The following is a 17,813-nucleotide window of genomic DNA, read 5'->3' as shown; positions in this document are numbered from 1 at the left end:
TAAAACATGTGTTGCTTACCTTTCTTTTTTGGTAAGTGAAGAATAAGTATTTGAAACACCTCATGTATTACTCTGACTTCGACAATTAGGCTCCAGCATTATCAGACGGGCATGTTTCACTTACAGTGAAGTGCTGACATGTGGGTTACCTTGTTACAAAGTAAAATGTGAAAGAACCTCTCAAGCGTTATAAATGTACGATAAATCGATGCCCAGGTCAGAGGAAAAACTCACTGCAAAACATGCTATTGGAAGAGGTAGAACCAAGGTTGCTGGAAGGCTTGGAAATTGTCATAAAATGTCAAAACAGCAGATGGTATCTTGAAAGCGTGGCATTTCAATACTTGTTATAGCATCTGAGGAAGACTTTTATTGGGTCACATATATTATTGACGTAGATTCTAATAAAAGATTTTCTGTACCTTTAGATATCTTTGTATGTTTTCCGGTGCTTAGTTTTACACTGCTATTTAATGGAAGTCCATGATGTGTCGTGAAAACTTACAAGGCTAAGAATCTGAAGTTTAGTGTGAAATTAATTCTAATTTTAAAAAGTCTGTGTCTTAACCATCTGAAAACATCCTGTCAGATCTCTGCAGTGGTATGGTAACATAGCTAAGAAGCAAAACTAAGAGAGAGAAACTTTTTTTGACGCTTGGAGGAAGAACGTTTCAGCTCATTTGTGCTGAAGCTGAAATGAAAGTTACTTGTAGAGATTAAGTCTTTCTCTCACAGGTCTCTGCTAATTGTATTACTTTGATCTTTTCAACTCTTGTGCTTGAGGTGTCCATGTAAAGAGATCTTCTGTTTGCTTTTTCATTAGATTAAATAGAATTCCGATACAGTGAATGATCAAAGGCTTTCAGACCTTTATTGGTGAAAACTCTTCCCTCAAATCCTAACTAAAATAAAACCAAACATGAGATAATCAGAGATTTGATTCAGAATGGTTGCATGTGACTTCCTAGCAATTTCCCATTGTGCACCATCCTTATCTTCTGTCACCAGTGGGTTCTACAGCATTGAAGTACAAGCCCGTTCCCTTGGTTGGCTTTGAGCAGATGTCTGTATAGTTTTTTTCACTGATGCTCTGACTTAAAACTGTTAGATCTCATTTTGTGTTGGTTTTGCAGCTTGTCTGTTGTAGGTATGTGACTACCTACAAGTGCAAACAACTAAGTTGGGTCAAACTTAAGAATTCTTTGGTATTTCCTGTCATGTAATTAAATATTACTTTTCCAAGAGCACCTAATTTAACAGAAATAGCATGTCCTCCTGTGTTCTTTCAAGTAGCTCCTTGGTGACTCTTCTAAATATTTTCCAGCCCTCCCAGTAAATGATCAAGTGCTTGAAATTCTCATTATTGAAACCATTCAGCCCAGCTGGATCGTGAACTCTGAGACATACTTATTTTAAAAGCATGTTCTTGCCATGTGCAGATGTGTTTATTGCCTAGTGAACATGAATTGGCTCAAATGTACCCCTAACCTACAAAGTTTACGGTTAGCTACACACGAAATGACTGCTGATGTAGTGCAACACTGTCTCAATTCAGATTTTTGCAAGTCTTCCATGTGCTGAGTACTTGAAGACCTTGCCTAGACGGATTTTGTTTCCTCAAAATGTGTCCATCTGTAACGTATGCACTTCAGCTTCCGTTTGTCGATACTGAACACTTGGGAACAATGTAGAAATGCCTGAGGTGATAAATACAAGCTGCTTGTGGAGTACATTGCTAAAGAACAACGTGCTGGAATCGTTCACATCAAGTATCCGTAACTTATGTTCTGTAGTTTGGGAATCTTAAGTTTACCCACAGCATCTTTGAACTAAAGATACCAATGCCCTTTGATTCTGGTCCTCCTTTAAAACTAATTTGAAAGTACAGAGTAACAACTTCCTGAGAAACAACAACCACTGCTGCTTTTGATTTCTGGAGCACTTGCTCAAGCAAGTTCTCATATCTCCTTTTGGCTCTTTAAAATCGCTATCTGATTTTTTTTTAAAATAGATTTTAATTTTTTTTTTTTCCCCATTGGTATCAGTGGGCTATACTGCCCTTTTATCCTTCAAGGTACTAGTGCTTTCTTTGAGATACTTGCAAAATTCACTCAATTTTTTTTCCTGGCTGTGTGGTAGAGAGAAGCTATCTGCGAGAACAACCGCACTGAGACATGGGGGTCGGGGGGCAGTGCTTATGAAGTATTCTTAAGGTGGGAAATGTTTTCTGGTGAGATCTGAAACTTCATCATCACTAATGATGTGGGACAAGTTGAAAATCTGTGGCAAGTAGTAACTGCCTGCCAGCGAAGAGGAATGCCCGTTGATGTGTTAAGAGAACTATACTCACTGCCAAAAAGTTGGGTTTTGTTTTCCTTCCTGTCTCGTGAAGAGATATTTGAATCCAAAATACACACAGTGACCTACACTTACTAATAAGCACTCTTCCATTTTAAAGAAAAGTATTTTTGTCTAATGCTGTTTAATGGGATATTTCTGCACTTCTGGGATTTCCTTGCCAGTCGTTACAGTGTCCTGTTTCTGTCTCACAACTCGCTGTTGACAAGAGCTCAAGAGGAGCAGAGCAGCTGAGCTGCGTGGTCACCAGCAGCCTCACCTAAACATTTGACGGAGGAGTGTTTAAACCATTGGGTTTCTCCCCTCACAACACAATTGGGAAGGACAGTGTTCAAGCAACTACCTTTCTTCCCGTCTTACCAGCCAGACGATAAAAACGTCTGTTACGCATTTCAGCTCGTAACTTCTGGAGACGTGAGCCACTTAGATGTCCTTATGAAGGAAAGTTTGAAACGCAGGCAGTGCTGCAGCAGAGCAGTACGCACGCCTTTAACTGCCACACGCACGTACCTGAACGGAGTTGTCACCCTTGCCCTGCTGAACCGCAGGCTGGTTTCAGAACACACCGTCTGCCTCAGAAGTGCTGGCTCTGTGTGATCTCCCTGGTGCCAGTGTCACTGGGCTGGTAGAGTTTGCTGGCCACGGTTTGCAGTTTGACTGCTTGGTCTGTGTCGCACAAAGACCTAAACTTGTCCTGTGCTGTTAGTAGGAAAAAAATGGTTCTAAGTAGAGGGTGGATGTATTCATTCCAAACTTGTGTTAGTTTTACCATGTAGCTGAATTGCCTGTGTTTTCAGATAACTGGAGCCCTCTCAAAAACTTTACTTTTGTGTTTAAAACAAGCTTGTGTAAAACCAGACCTTGGTTTTATACAGATGCATTTCCTGGTTTTGTGCTCTCATTCCTGTCCCCGTTCTCCCTTCCCTTTTCCCCTTCTGCATATGTTTTACTGGTCTGGTGTTGTCTCTAACTTTATCTGGTTTCTGTCTCAGCAGTAGAGTAAATTCTATTACCCTGGTAGTACAATGGTGGATGTAATATAAACTTCAGAGGATTCTCCAGGGACTAAGAGTGAACCAGTCACCAAAGGTGTCTTGGAACTGTTAAGAATCACAGTGATATAGCTGAAAAAGCAAGGGGCCAATGTCTATTTTAATGCAATTACGTTTTAACCTTCTTATTACAGTGGACTGTAATACACCTTTCATTGACATAAAGTTTATTTTTGTGTAATTAAGAACTGAAAACCTCAGTGAAACAGTTTAGAAGGAAGGCTTACCTGAGATTTGTGTTATTTCATCTCCACTCATTTGTAAGACTGAATATCCAGCTCTAGTAGCACCTAAGTAAAAAAAAAAAAATCTGCATGGTTCTACAAGCGTTTTAAAAAAAAAAAAAAAAGATACTGACCTTTCCAGAAGACGGGGAGTATGCACGTGGCAAGAGGCTAATTTACCTTTCTATTTCCCAAATTCAGCATGTCCCAAAATACCATACAGCAAGGAGACAGGCCCTTCTTTCTACTTTGCCAGTGAGTTGGGTTTTTTGTACTAATTTTGATTGTACAGAAAAGCACTTTCTAAAGAACAGATGTTAAAGGAATGGGACGTGTTGAGGGAAGAAGTTTCCTTGCACCAAACCAGAATGTGGAAAACGCAGGAAGGTTCCTTTCTGTGGACAGAGGAATGAAGCTGTTGAACAGATTTATATGACCACAGCAAGCTGATTTGTCAGTTTTCTAAAATTGATTTTGCATGCCAAATAATCTCTTAACCTCACTACCCAGTCTTTTAATCTGCAACCAGAAGTGAGTGCTGCGTGCAGATAGCCTCTGCTTAGAACCAAGGTTCACTCCCTTTCTCTCATGGCCCAAATGGGATTTTAAAACTTGGCAAGTTAATCAGCTTCCTAAAAGGAGAAGTGTCTTGTGCCTCATCTGTTAAAAAAGCTGTGGCTCAGGTTCAGAGCCCCTGGGGGGAAATAACTTGAGTTGCAGCTGAGGTGAAGGAAGATTTCTGTCGAGTTACTCTGGTGTCACTGAAGGACAGTTGAGTGACTAGGTGAGGGCTCCTTGCCGGTGTATGGCATCGGATGCTTCCTCCTTCAGAGATGTTACCTGGTTCCGATGCTCCTGGGTGGGGTTGCCCGAGCCGGTGACCTACATCAGCGGCGGCGATGGAAGAGGGGCTGATTTTATCCGTGCTCTCCGTACACAAGAGCTAATGCAGGCTTCGGTTGCATGTGGGTATGGGGAAAGGCGGATAACTAAAAAATCCTGCCTTATATGTTGGTGTTGATAGCACTTGGAGGAATCTCTCTGTGGGGGAAAATGGGGTGGCTGCACAGTGAACTGTAGTTGTCACCCAAGACACGGAAAAGGAGGACTGCAGTTTCAGGGTATTTCTGAACGCACTCCTGTCCTGCAGCGAGACTTGTTGCTGCGTCTGCCTGCAAGTCCATGCAGCCAACGCCAGGCAGTCTTCTGCGTTTTTTGAGTTAGCTCATGCAAGAGGGATGTGAGAAACACTGCTTGTTCTCCAAAAATCTCCTCTGGAACAGACTTGCTGTGTTTCTTGTACGGAAATGGTTCTGTGTGAACTGGTGTTCTAGGACGCTGACCTGTCCTGTTTTCATGCATCTTGGTTTGGTGCACTGAAATAACTTGAATAAGCTCGTTCCTTTCATGGATATTTTATGTGAAGTCCACTCTACTTGTGTAAAATGACTTCTTTAAATGTTTGTATTATGAAAGAAACATTTGCTATTTCTTTGCTTCCTACCATTCAGGTCTTTTAAATGTAGTTATCCTCACCATCTTACTGGGTCTGGCAATAGTTTTGAAGTTTGTTCACTGGTCAGTTCTTGAAAATAGGCTCTTCAGCGCGTCTTTGGACGATGACCAACGATGACCACCATTGGCAGCATTGAAATTCCTACCAGGGGAAATACAAAGTTACATGATTTTGCCTATACCCTTGTAGCTGGGAGTTCTGCTTGGTTTCTGCTACTCTGACCTCTTTTGATTTCAGCTCCTTCTGTGGGTTCGGTGGCTGTCTACTACTTGTTTGCCTCTCAGAAAAAATGGGTGGCACTTTCCTAGAGTTGAATTGGGTAATTCAATCCATCTGATGTTTTTGCTCACTTCATTACTGAATCGGTTCTCTTCACTGTGTATCCCTGCAAGGTTAGTGCAGCTAAATGTTACACGTTAGGCAGCGGCTTGATGAAAAAGATGAAAGGCAGGTTAGCCCAGGGAGTGTTTCTTGGGGAGAGGAACGTGAGGCATAAAGGGCGAGAAAAACAGCGTGTTTCTGCTGGAATGAGCTGAGGTTACTTGCAGCAAGGAAGTATGCAGAGCTGTTTTGTCCTTTCGTAGAGTTTTCTCAGCGCTTTATTGGATACTAGATGGCCATTTGGAAAATCTCCAAAGTACTGACGATGGGGGAAAATGTTGGATAATTGGCAGTATGTTTTTTCCCGCCTCCTGTCTTATCTTGATCGCTGTTTGGTACGTGTAGCGAGCTGTTTTGATGAACAGGCAAACATTCCTGAAAGAAAGTCACAGTGAAAGTGCTTTAGTTATGGCTACGCAGGTGAATTTCTCATGACTGTTTTGCGAGACTTCTCTTCACAGGCTTGATGGTCTCAGAGATTTCATTGGTTTGGCAGGAGCTGGTAATTACACTAGCTAAACATGGAAAACTTTTTACATTTCTAGAGTTGAACTCCAGGTTCTAACGAACAAAGATCTGTGCACATATTTCAAACTCACCCTGAGTCATTCTTGATTTGTATGCAGTGTCTGTGCAAGATCTAGATAAGTGTCCACGTAAGATTTTTTGAAAGGCACTTCTAATATTACTGTTAAAACGTAATTTGCAGCAGCATCTGAACTAGTTTTAACCAAACTTGTGGGGCTTATGAGAGTAATTTGTTAAAGACAAAATAGAGGAGAGGAGAAGCTGGGCAAATAAAAATTCTTCAGTGTCAAAAATCTGGTACTGAATAAAAGAAATTGGAAAGTTATGGAAGAGCTGCTACTGTGACAAAAACTTGATCCTCCCACCGCCTATGTGTCTGTTCTTTAGGTCAGACCATTCCTTGGTTTAACTGGTTTCTTAAGAGAGAAAATCTTCATTGTGAATTCTTCATTGTGAAGTTTTATTGTATAATGTGTCTCCTCCAGAATAGCTTGGTTTATTATTCTCTCGGCTATAAAGAAATGAAAGATGAGTTGTACAAATGGTTTAAGGGAGTGCCACGTTATTTCGGGAGCTCTTAGCAAGTAATGTGGCAGGATGTGGGAAGCCTTGAATATCTTACAACTTTGAATTAATTTTCATATACATTTTAAAGCCTCTTGAATGGAGTTGAAGTTAATTTGTAGTCAGGCATGCCAGCTCTGCGGCTGAGGCAGTGGGGTGAGAGCTGAGGAAGATTTCTGGTAGCATGCCCTTTGGCGAACAAGTCAGTCCCTCTGTCATTTATTTCTGTTACTTCAACAGAGATAATAACTTCTGGCCTTCCTCAGAGTGTTGCATAATAATGAGGTTGAGAAATTTTCCTGCTATAGGAAACAATAACCTTCATACTGTAAAAGTGATTGTTATTTCCATTGATAATTTCCATGTAGTTCTTGTAAGAGGGAGTGATGGTTGAAAGTCGAATAGAAGCATGGTTGAGATGCTGCTGCAAAATGCATTTTAGTAGCAATATAAAAAAAGAAAACCATCTTGTATGTGAATGCCTAACAAAATGCTATGGCAGAAGATGCTGGTAGTTTTGCCAGCGTGCACAGAAAATACCGAGGTGTTTTCAAAAGCCCTCTCACTCAGAAATGCTCATAGTGCGTGAGTACGCTTGTATGCTTAAGTACTCTACATGCGTAAGTATGTTAGGATCAACTCAAACTGCAGCAATTTAAGGATACGAAGTTCATCTGCATTAATAGCCTGAAACTGTATATTGCACATCACTGTGGACCATTTGCTCAGTGAAGATCTGGTAGACAGCAGGGCAGGATGAAGTTAAATGTGGTAGGCAGTTGTTTTATAAAGGAGAGACCTTCATGGTGGCCTGTACAGGGGAGAAAAATCTCAATGAGGCAGAAAAGATACTGCCTGTATGTATTCCAGTCAGTTTGAATGCTTTAGAGCCAGTGTTTGTAAGCTTTCTAGCAAACCAAACTGGAGGAGAACAAGTACTTGCACAGGGCAGTAGTGTGTCAGGGCTGGTGCACAAAGTGCAGTGGGGCAGCTGTCCTTTGAGACTTGCTTTTGCTGAACAGCATTGTGCTTTCAGATGCAGCGATACTTTTGTCTGTTTTCTACACCCATCTTGTCTTCCATCCCTTATGTACACTCCAGCAGTTCTGTGTATTCATAAACTTAGAGCCCAGCGCAGTGAAGCTCTTCAGAAGCTGCAGCAGTTACTTGCAAAAGTGAGGTAACACACCTCACCAGCTGTGAATGCAGGGGGCAGCGGTTGCGGTGTAACAAGTTGCACTCGAAGCTTCTACCTGCGCCCTGCTTTTCAGGTTTGTTTACCAGGGGAAGAAAACACCACCAGAACCCCCATCGTTCTAAAGGTACGCTGCAGACAAGCACTGAATTGGCCATCAAGTTGTCACTTAATACCAACCCCATTTAAAAAAGTTGTAACCCGATAGATGGTAAGCAGTAATTAACTTGTCAGAATGACAAAAAGGTACCAGAACAAATAAAGAACAGTTGCGGGGAACAGATTCAGGAGCAGGTTGATGGTTTGCTTTGACTGTTTGTCTTTTAGTGCTGTTGTCAGCAAAACTAGCCCTCAACTAGCTCTTGGCAAGCTGAGGTACTGGAGAGAGCGGTGCGCATTGTCACGTGCAGGAGCGTAGTTGCAAGCTGTGGACTGGTTGTTGCACAAGTTCGCAAAGCAGTAGCGGGGAATAGGCAAAGCTTCTTCATTTTCTTAGGGTCTTGCTTTCCAGTTGCGTGCTTTGTGTTTAAAGGAAGACTTGCTGTCATTATAGCTTCTTATACTTTCTTAGATTCCCTCAGAAGTGGGGGGGGGGGGGGGGAACCAAACAAAAAACCCCAACTATTTAATGTGGCCTGTTTTGAAGCAGTGGGGCAGGACTCCTCCAGGAGGGACTTGTTGATACTAGTTTGTTGTTGGAGACAACAGATGTGGTTTCACTGGTGTGACAGTTTTATGTTGTTAAGTTTTTTGCTTTTTTGGAATTTCATAACTTACTTGCTACTGTTTCAAGGAATTAAGAATTTCATGGCAGTGTTGAGAAGCTCACGGAATGGTGGTGATCCGGAAAAGACTCCCTTGAGGGGAGAGAAAAGATAGGTTCTTTTAGTACAAGATACTGGCTTCAGCAACTATTTGATGCTCAAGCAGCCTCAGTTTTCTCAGCTGTTACCCATATACTGTGTGTCCTTGTTGCTCTCAAGCGTACATGCAGTAAGAATAAGCACACGTACATACTTCACACTGACTGTACTGTGAGCAATTTCCAGAAGAGTAGCATGGTGAGGTTAGCCAGGTATAAGGCCAAAGAATTTTTTGGATGGTGGAAATAAAAATGGCTTGTAAGACCTTCAAAAAGTGTATTTCAGGAAAAACTAAATTGTATGAAAGTGATACATTTGATCTTTTAAACTGGTCTGTTTGGCACAACAAAAGATGAAATACTGCTTTTTTCTATGTAGTATCTGTTACGTTGTCAAACTAGGGAGGATGAACTGTCTAATTATGGTTATTTATAGACTTTCCTGCAAAACCAAACTACACAAAAGCAAGGTAAGATATTCGGCTATTTGCAAGATAATTTTTTTTTTTAGAAGGGGGAGGGAATATATTTACAGTATGTTTGAGATAGCAAAATCTTCAAGTGCAGATGGTGACTTGATGAGATGCATGTTCTGTATCTGTTGTTAAATATTCTTCTTTTTCATCCTAGTTTCCACTGGCTCTCTTGCTCAGCAGTATGCCCACCCTAATGCTACCCTGCATCCTCATCCTCCGCATCCTCAGCCTTCTGCCACACCAACTGGCCAGCAGCAAAGCCAACATGCTGGAAGCCACCCTGCTCCTAGCCCCGTGCAGGTAACAGAACTTAAGGGAGTGAATGTCTTTAAATTGTGTTTAACACACTCTCCTGGAAGATATTGCATCAGTCTGATGCTTGACATCAATACATTGATTTCTTTCGGAGGAAAGTTGTAAGATGGAGCAGTTACCCAAACAAACTGCATGTGGCAGATCTGATACAGGAGTTGTCAAGATTCCCCTCTTTTTTTCTGGAGGGAAGGAAGTAGAGCTATGGAACTTAATTTTTCTCCACTTGCAGTAGCTAGGACTCAGAGATGGCAGGCTTATGACACAGTTTTAGATAAGCTAGCAGGGAAACTTGTGGCAATCCCTTTTCCTTAGTAAGGATCGATATCGGAGTCTGACCGTTCATTTCTCCCTCTTCACAGGGAGTGAGGTGTTGCTTGTTTCTGTGTTATGATTAAGGAGGGATCATAATTTTGTCGGAGCTTTAATGAGTGGAGTTACAACTGGAAATAGGAGATAAGTGCTGAGAAGCGTTTGATTGCATTTTGTGAAAGAGAAGCAGCTGAAAACAAAATAGACTTTGTGATAGTGCTGCGTGCCTTAGTGCTGCTGGTAATGACTTTGGGCTGCTCAGTGCGACTGTGAAGTGTATCCAGCCCCACGGTGGCAGAGTCTGCTTGTTCTTACCTGTCACTCTAGGTCCCATTTCTCAGGCTGCGGCTCACATGACTTCCCTAGCGCAAGGAGAAAATGAGCCTGGTGGAACTGAAATGAGTTTCCTCATGGCCATAGGTGTGCTGATCCTTAGATTTGGCACTTAAAAGGTTCACTATCGAGAGCAGTTTTGCAAACCTTTGTTACGCTAGTTCACAGAATAAACACGTCTCGCTTCCAGACCGTAACCTAAATGATCTTCTGTCTTTTTTTGCAGCATCATCAGCACCAGGCTGCTCAGGCACTCCACCTGGCAAACCCGCAACAGCAGTCGGCTATTTACCACGCAGGTCTAGCTCCAACCCCACCGTCAATGACGCCAGGCTCCAATACGCAGTCTCCACAAAATAGTTTTCCTACAGCACAACAAACAGTCTTCACCATTCATCCCTCCCATGTTCAACCTGCATATACCAATCCGCCACACATGGCCCATGTCCCCCAGGTAAACACAGTTTAACAACCTTCAAGACTAAATGTCTTAATGCCACGAAGTTAGGACAGTTGGGCCTGCTGAAGTGATTTCCATTCTGTCACCTCTCAGCACAGACTACCTGTTGTGTTATTTAGGTTTCTGTCTGTACATTGCCTTTATTTAGAATTTTACAAGATACTTGGACCTCAGCTTCCAACACCTAGTGCATCTACAACTGTAGTTTAATGAAGACATCTTAAGCTGGCACTGCTACTGAAAGAAATTGAGCTCTCTTCCCAGTTCCCGGCTCCCGTTCTTGTCCCGCCCCACCATTCTGCTCACAGAACTGTTTGGCCATGCAGCAAACCAGACTGGGGACGTGATTCAGCTGAAGGGTGCCTCCCCTATCCCCATTTTAGGCTATTTCTCAGTCAAATCAGTTCACTGCTCAGGTTCACTGCATGTTCACAGGAAGAGCTGGCTTACAGAAAGGTCGGAGGTGAGAGCTGAGTGGAGGAAGGCTGAATTGATGCTTTTGGTGGCAGTTTTAGGCTCTGCATTGTAGTCAAATTTATACAACTACATCTAATAAAGGATATTACACAGGATTACTAGGGAGTAGCAAGGCACTGCAGCGGGAGAGAGGTGAGATTCAGTTCAGATGACTGCAAGACAATCCTTGCTGAAAGAAGACCATGTGTGCATGTGTGTGTGTGTTTGCGTCTGTGTGGTTCCAAATGAACTGCTTATGCAGGAGATCCCCGGTGATCGCTGGGCAACTTAACAACAGTCCTTACTTCAGGGCCAGAAACCCACTTCTCTTAGCTGCTCTCTTGTGGTCAACTTGCTGAAAAAGGGATTTTGGGAAGGGAAGCACATGACTAATTAATCGAGAGCTCTCCGTAAAGCAGTGTTACAAACATTTTCTGATGTTTACTAAATCTCACAGATGTAGTGTGCTTTGTCAAGGAACAGACAATTAATCATTAATTTGCCTGCCCAATTTCCTCTTCACACCAAGTGCTTGGTGTCTGGCATATCCCTTCTCATACAGTTTAACAGTAGTTTGGGATATCATGACTAACTGTAGTTAGGGAGGTTAGTCTAGCAGGTGTCCAGTCTCTTGCAGAATTCTGATAAAATCTTTGCCTTGGTCCCTGGGACAGTCAGTCAAGCCAATAAATTAATAGTTATTCAGGAATTGTTTTACTGATGTTGAGTTTTTGGCTTTTTAATTCAGTTAGGCTTTTAATTTCTCTGCTTTTGTACTGTGGGAGGATAAGGAGAGGATGTCCAAACTTGATTACTGCTGTGGCATCTTGCCATGTCCTCCCAGGCTCTGGTTTCTGCCAGAAACAAGGTAGTTGCTCCGCTGTGGTGTGGTGGCACTGGTGTGAATGCTATTTTGTAGAGCGTCTCGGGGTGCCTTGCATGCAGCTCTTCGGAAGGGTCTTGCTGCAAGCTCCCGGGTTAGTGGCATGTTCAGTGCTGTGCCTTGAAACATGAAACACGTTTGGTTCCAAGTCAGTGTGAAGGTAAAACTGTACATGAATTGTGCTGTACACGTCACGGCCAGGCCCCTGCCTGTGCTGTAGGATGCGACCATTGCCTTCCTTTCTGTGTGTCAAGCACTTAATAAGCAAACCTCACTGAAGCGAATCAGATGCAACTTTTAGTCAGAACTGACTGCTCAGGCAGGACTTTTTAGCAATCGCAGGCAAAGCCTGCCTTTACTGCCCCTTGATTTTTGACTTGCGCAGTCTCTTCTGCTGTAATTTTTTTAGGATGGAAACAACAACCTATAATCCATATGCATACCAAACAAACTGACTTTTCAAAATGAAGTGGTTCCCTCAGAAGTCTCTAATGAAGGAATAACTACAGTTCCTTAACAAATTTTAAATGCATGTAATTATTCCATTGTGGGGAAACTAGTCACTGGATGTAATAGTTTCTTAGCAGCCTCATTTCCAACTTCTGAACACAATTCTGAAATACCGTGTGGTAGGAACTTCAGCTAGGCTAACACAGGGGATCAGTTGAATTTCCCTTTAGGTTATCAGATGAATCTGGAGCTGTTAGATGTCTCACTTGAGAAACAGTGCTTAAAAATTCATGACAGAGTACTGGCAACTGCCAATTTGCAAAGCGTTTGAGCCACAGCCAAAAATTTTTCTCCGATGTGTGTGTTGAATACAGCTGCTATATGAATAGCTGCTTTATAACGATGGCTGCTATAATAGCATGTTTGTCACAGTAAAAATGGTGCTGATCCTGAAAGGTATTTCTGTTTCACAGCCTTATCTTCTAAGCCTTTTTTAGAGCAAGAGTGAGATTTGAATTGCAGTTCCTGCCTTTAAAGGCTTCTTGAGTGCTACTAATACAGTGCAAGTCTGATAAAGAGTTTGAGGAATGTCTGTGATGAGTCAAGTAACCCTTTTGTCTTTTAAGAAATAAAATTGTAGCCACTACCTGCTATCTGTCTTTACTGGCATGTGAAACTTGTGAGGCTGCAGTTATTGCACCGTGGTGCTCTGTTAATGGGATATGGTAGAACAAAGCAAAGCTTAGATACAAATGTTTGGGGTTTGTTTTTTTTTTTCCCCCAAGAGAAACCCACTGAGAGCTCCAAGAGTTCCTTCATGTTTTGTGCTTTTAAGAAATTAGTGTTTGCTAGCTTTTTAAGCCAAATAAATTGCTGACCTCTAGAGTCATGAACTGCTCTGAGCTAAAGAAGCCAACTGACAAGTTACTGAACTTGTTTGCCACAAGGTGATCAGTCATTGTAAAGATTAATCTCCTTTTTCCGCTGAGACTCAACTATGATTGCTTAGATTACACAAGGACCTTAACTGTGATGAGCTTAACTGGAAACAGAACAAAGCTGACCTAACCGTGTGCAGGGATGAAATCACTCATCTTAGAATGACTGCTGAGATGAGCGATAACGTGGGCACAGGTCACTGGAGCGAGTGGTTTCTAGGGCAGGGAGCCATAAAAGAATGTGGGGTTGTGTAAGGAGCAGCTGAGGAAGGCATGCCAGCCTCCCAGTGCCTGTGAAGCTCCTAGCTGTACCCGGTGCGTTCGCTGCGTAGGAAGCGCTTTGATCTAGGTTACTAACAGTAATGTTTTGAAGATTTGTTGCTGAGGTTGTTTGGGTTTTTTTTGGAAATATCCCACCGTTTGATGCTGGCGGTTTCTCCCAGCGCTCACTGTCCAAATGGCTAAAATTGAGAATGTTAGTCAGAGCCCCCTCCTTTTTGTTTGTTTGGTTTTTTTTTTTTAAAGTTATTATTTTTGTGTTAAGATCTCTGACTTAATCCCTATAGCTAATCTAGTTAAAATGGAGTAAATCTCTGGATTTACTGGTACAGCTGGAGAAAACTTGACAGTCATGTGGCCAGGAGTGATGCCTCCTTGTGACCATTATACTAAAGAGCTCTTTGTTTCAGGCTCATGTACAGTCAGGAATGGTTCCTTCTCACCCAACTGCCCATGCTCCAATGATGCTAATGACGACACAGCCACCTGGTGGTCCCCAAGCCGCCATCGCTCAAAGTGCACTACAGCCCATTCCAGTCTCGACAACAACACATTTCCCCTATATGACGCACCCTTCAGGTGAGGAGTGTGTGCCTGGGAGACCTGCACCTTAACTGAGCCAGGTCGGAGTAGCGAGGAGAACTGTTATGAACCAGATTGGGGGAAAAGAGCGAAAGAAAAAAAAAAAAAAAACCTGACGATGTCCTTGTAGTGGCAGGCTGCGGAAGGCAGACTGTTTCTGCATGTTGCGTTTATACTTTGCCAGCCTGAATGCGAGCCTAGATAAGCGTACGAGGTTTAGTTAATTCAGCAAAGACCTTGCTTCTCTCTGGCTGAAGTAGAGAAATTAATAACTCTGCAGACACTGGCACTGTGGGACTGTGTTCTTCCAGGTTGGGCCGTGGTTTGGCCGTGGGGGATGGACTGACTGTGTAGCCTGTTTATAATGATCTGGGGTTTTATTCAATTTAAAGTGCTCGGTCTGGAGGAGAGGAGTGAAAATGTCGCTTGGGGGTAGGGCTGTTCGATTTCTAATGACTGAAGTAAAGTGACAGCTGAAGTCTAATCCTTAGAGTAACATTCTGCAGCTTTACTTTTTGGGAAAAGTAGGTGCTGTACGGCTTCTTTCCGCTTTAAATTTAACCTTACCTAGGTTTCTGTATTGTTACTAATTTCCAGACAGCCTCTAAACTTCTGTAGTGAACTAGATACCTGATTTTGTTTCTTGGGGAATGTGTGAGCGGAACAAGGCTGCTTTCTGAGGGTTTAGGTAGGGAAAAAAAAAAAAACATCCAAAGGACATCTTGATATGCAGGGTTTTGTTTTGTTCATTTAAAAAAAAATAATAAAAGAAAAAGAAAAAAAAAAAGTTCAGCTCAGTAGTTTTCCTGTGACCACTTTACTAGCAAACTGTTGTGTGGCTTGCCAATTTATTATTTACATTTGAACTTTTTTTTTACAGTACAAGCCCACCACCAACAGCAGTTGTAAGGCTCATCTGGAATAACTGAAAGGCTGGATACCTTTTGTAGGCCAAATACCCTCCTTCTACTGCTTCTGCCAACTGGAAGCACAGAAAACTAGAATTTCATTTTATTTTGTTTAAAAAAAAAAAAAAATTGATTTCTTGTAACATCCACTAGGAATGCTAACAGTTCATCTTGCAGTGGGAGAGATTCGGACTGAGTAGAGGCATTTAGGAACTTGTGGGCTATTCCATAATTCCATGCACTGTATCTGAGTCCTGCAAGTGCCCCAACTCTGCTTGCTGAAAACTGGAAGTTATTTATTTTTTATTGACCCTTCAAAGTTATGAACTCATCAGCTAGCAAAAGAAGTAACAAGAGTGATTCTTGCTGCTATTATCACTAAAAATCAAGACTTGGAGATCCCTTTTACTTCTAACTAAACTTGAAACAGGTTCAGTAAAAAAAAAAAAAATTCTAATCGTCAAACTGATGAATTATTATTTATAAATCACGTTTGATGAGATAATCACTATCGTGAGACAGTGATGTAACTTTTAAGTTAAGAAAACTTTTACTTTGTAGATAATATAAAATAAAAACTTAAAAAAAAAATTAAAAAATAAAAAAAGTTTTAAAAACTGACCTACTCAGTGTCTGTGTCTTGTTTTACCCGTATCTTCCTTTACCGCGTTCTCCGGTCCAAACTGGAGCGAATGATTTACTACTTAGCGCCAGATAAGCCTTGCGGTGTGTTGCCGTCCTGTGTGTACCCCCACGCCATGAACCCGTTGTTTTTTGGCGTACAGGGCCGTTGCAAAAATAAATGGAAGGATTCAAGGTCAGAAGTTGGGTACAGGTTTTAGAGAATTCCTTGGGTCCAGGTCCATTCGCTAACGCCTTCCAGCCTTCTGGCTGGTGTCAAGATTTCACGCGTGGGCCCTGAGCCTTACGGTGACAGCCCTGTACAAGGCACGGCGCTGCCGGACACGGGAAGAAACTGGGGTAAGCATTCCTGAGCGGAATGCCTGGGAAAAGCTGGGAAAAAGGACAGGAGAAAGCAATTGACTTTCCGCTCCTTCAGGGAGGCACAGACTCATTAGCGCCGCTCAGAAAGTGCTGTGGTCTTCCTAACCGTGCTGTACGGTGCAGGCAGCCCACGATGGCTAACCAGAAGGTGCTACTGGTTAAACTGGATTACACTGGAGCTGCACTTCAGAGGTAGGACACGCAAGCTGCCGTATGTACAACCTTTCACGGACAGCGCTTACATCCCGCCACGGCGTGGTGAAAAACGTACAGGGGAGTACAAATACTGCTGCAGCTCCTGTCCGCATGCTTCCAGGTCAGCAGTGCCGCGCAATGGCATGGATTTGTGTTCAGGTGGGCAGCAGGGGGCAGGAGACGGTCGCAGGCCGCCATGGCCATGGGGCAGGACTCCTTGAGTCCTCCCAGAGACGGAAGCACGTAGGCTAGGGGCTTGCTTTTCGTTTCTAGGGGAGGGCTCCTGTCTTACGGCAGCCGTTAATTCAGTATCTGTTAAAACTGTATCCAGGCACCTAGAGAGAATCAGACTGAAGACTAAAAGTGAGAAACAAGTTCTAAAAACAGTTTATTAAGAGCAGATTTTTTTTTTTATATCATGGTAAAATTGCATTATTCAAGAATAAGTTACTTGTACAGTACATACAGAAACAATATATAGAAAAACCTACTATACAAGAAGAACTTTTCTGTGCAGGTGAAAAGTAGCATTTTCAGATCAATACACTTTTCATCCAACAAACTGTTGGCTTTAATCATCCTGCTAAAGGCTGAGTTACAGAATGCGCAGTCGCCTCTCCCACCCCTGGCAGTTGCTGGCGAAGGCTGGGTCTGTTCGTGGCGAACAAGCTTCAATTAAAATTCGGAATACTCAAGCCTGTTAGTCGAGATTTCGAGGGTTTGGATGCTTGTTAGAATAAACCTGCATTGGGTGGATGGATGACAGCAGTGTTCCGTGGTCCAGAGACTGTAAGAAACAAGAAGCTTTGGCCTCACCCTGGACCTGGAGCTCTTCCTAGAACCTTTACCCCAAAGCAGTTTTGATGTAAAAACTATCGGTGAGGCAAGGGGTGTCAGTGTTTGGTCACTTGCTCTGATGGCTAGTGCTGTTCCTCAGGGCTGCGATGTGGGAGGGAGGGAGGGATGGATGGATGAAGAGATTAAATAGCACTTCATGTCCTGAACTTCTTCAGAAGCTGCCACCCATAAGGACACGCAAAAGCCACCGATAGCGCGGGTCTGTCAGCACACAGCATAAGGGGGAGATGAGGGGAGAAGTTCTGGCTGGACCCAAGTCTTAGGTTATGCACTAAGCCAGGTCCCTGCTGTCAGAGAGTGAAGGCACTGCCTGGTTTGCATCTTTATTGCCAAAAACCTGTCCTGAGTAGCTGGCTGAAGGGGGGGCTTCCCTCCCAAAACGACCCACTCCTCACCTCAGGGGGGCTGCGTCAGTGGTCACTGGGCGAAGGCTCCAGCCAAAGGCACTGAAAGTCGCTGCTGGCTGGGTCACAGCTTTTGTTAGGCTGCCCATCTCCAGGACTAAGGCACAAGCTGAGACCTCGGCGGTCGCGTCTGACTTTATCTCAGCTCTAGGAAACGCTCATTCGCCTCCGTGGGAGCCCGGGAGGCGGCTGTACCTGCAGCACGCAGCCACGCAGGGGCTCTTCCCTTGGCTTCCTCTCCTCCTAAAACTCAACGCTGATACTTCACAGAGGCTGAGAAAA

The 17,813-nt window shown here is 43.1% G+C and overlaps 1 protein-coding gene across 10 annotated transcripts in view; it reads left to right on the top strand.

The window, feature by feature from the left end:
- The window catches only part of ATXN2 (ataxin 2), a 52,493-nt gene extending 36,803 nt beyond the window's left edge, over positions 1-15,690 (top strand). For 6 of the 10 annotated variants that reach the window (XM_086761271.1, XM_086761277.1, XM_086761276.1 and 3 more), the window contains 4 exons: positions 3,836-3,889; positions 9,311-9,456; positions 10,340-10,567; positions 13,990-15,690. In XM_086761271.1, the coding sequence (XP_086617397.1) occupies positions 3,836-3,889; positions 9,311-9,456; positions 10,340-10,567; positions 13,990-14,193 (632 nt within the window). In that variant the 3' untranslated portion in view covers positions 14,194-15,690. The remainder of the gene's footprint in view (positions 1-3,835; positions 3,890-9,310; positions 9,457-10,339; positions 10,568-13,989) is intronic. The other 4 variants (XM_086761270.1, XM_086761269.1, XM_086761273.1 and 1 more) reach the window with 3 other exon arrangements.
- Positions 15,691-17,813: the final 2,123 nt, after the last annotated feature.

Source organism: Chlamydotis macqueenii, chromosome 17 (genome assembly GCF_036417535.1).
Source record: "Chlamydotis macqueenii isolate bChlMac1 chromosome 17, bChlMac1.mat, whole genome shotgun sequence".
NCBI classification, from domain to species: domain Eukaryota; kingdom Metazoa; phylum Chordata; class Aves; order Otidiformes; family Otididae; genus Chlamydotis; species Chlamydotis macqueenii.
Note: the sequence above shows the minus strand (reverse complement) of the source record. Positions and strands in the feature narration are given on the sequence as shown.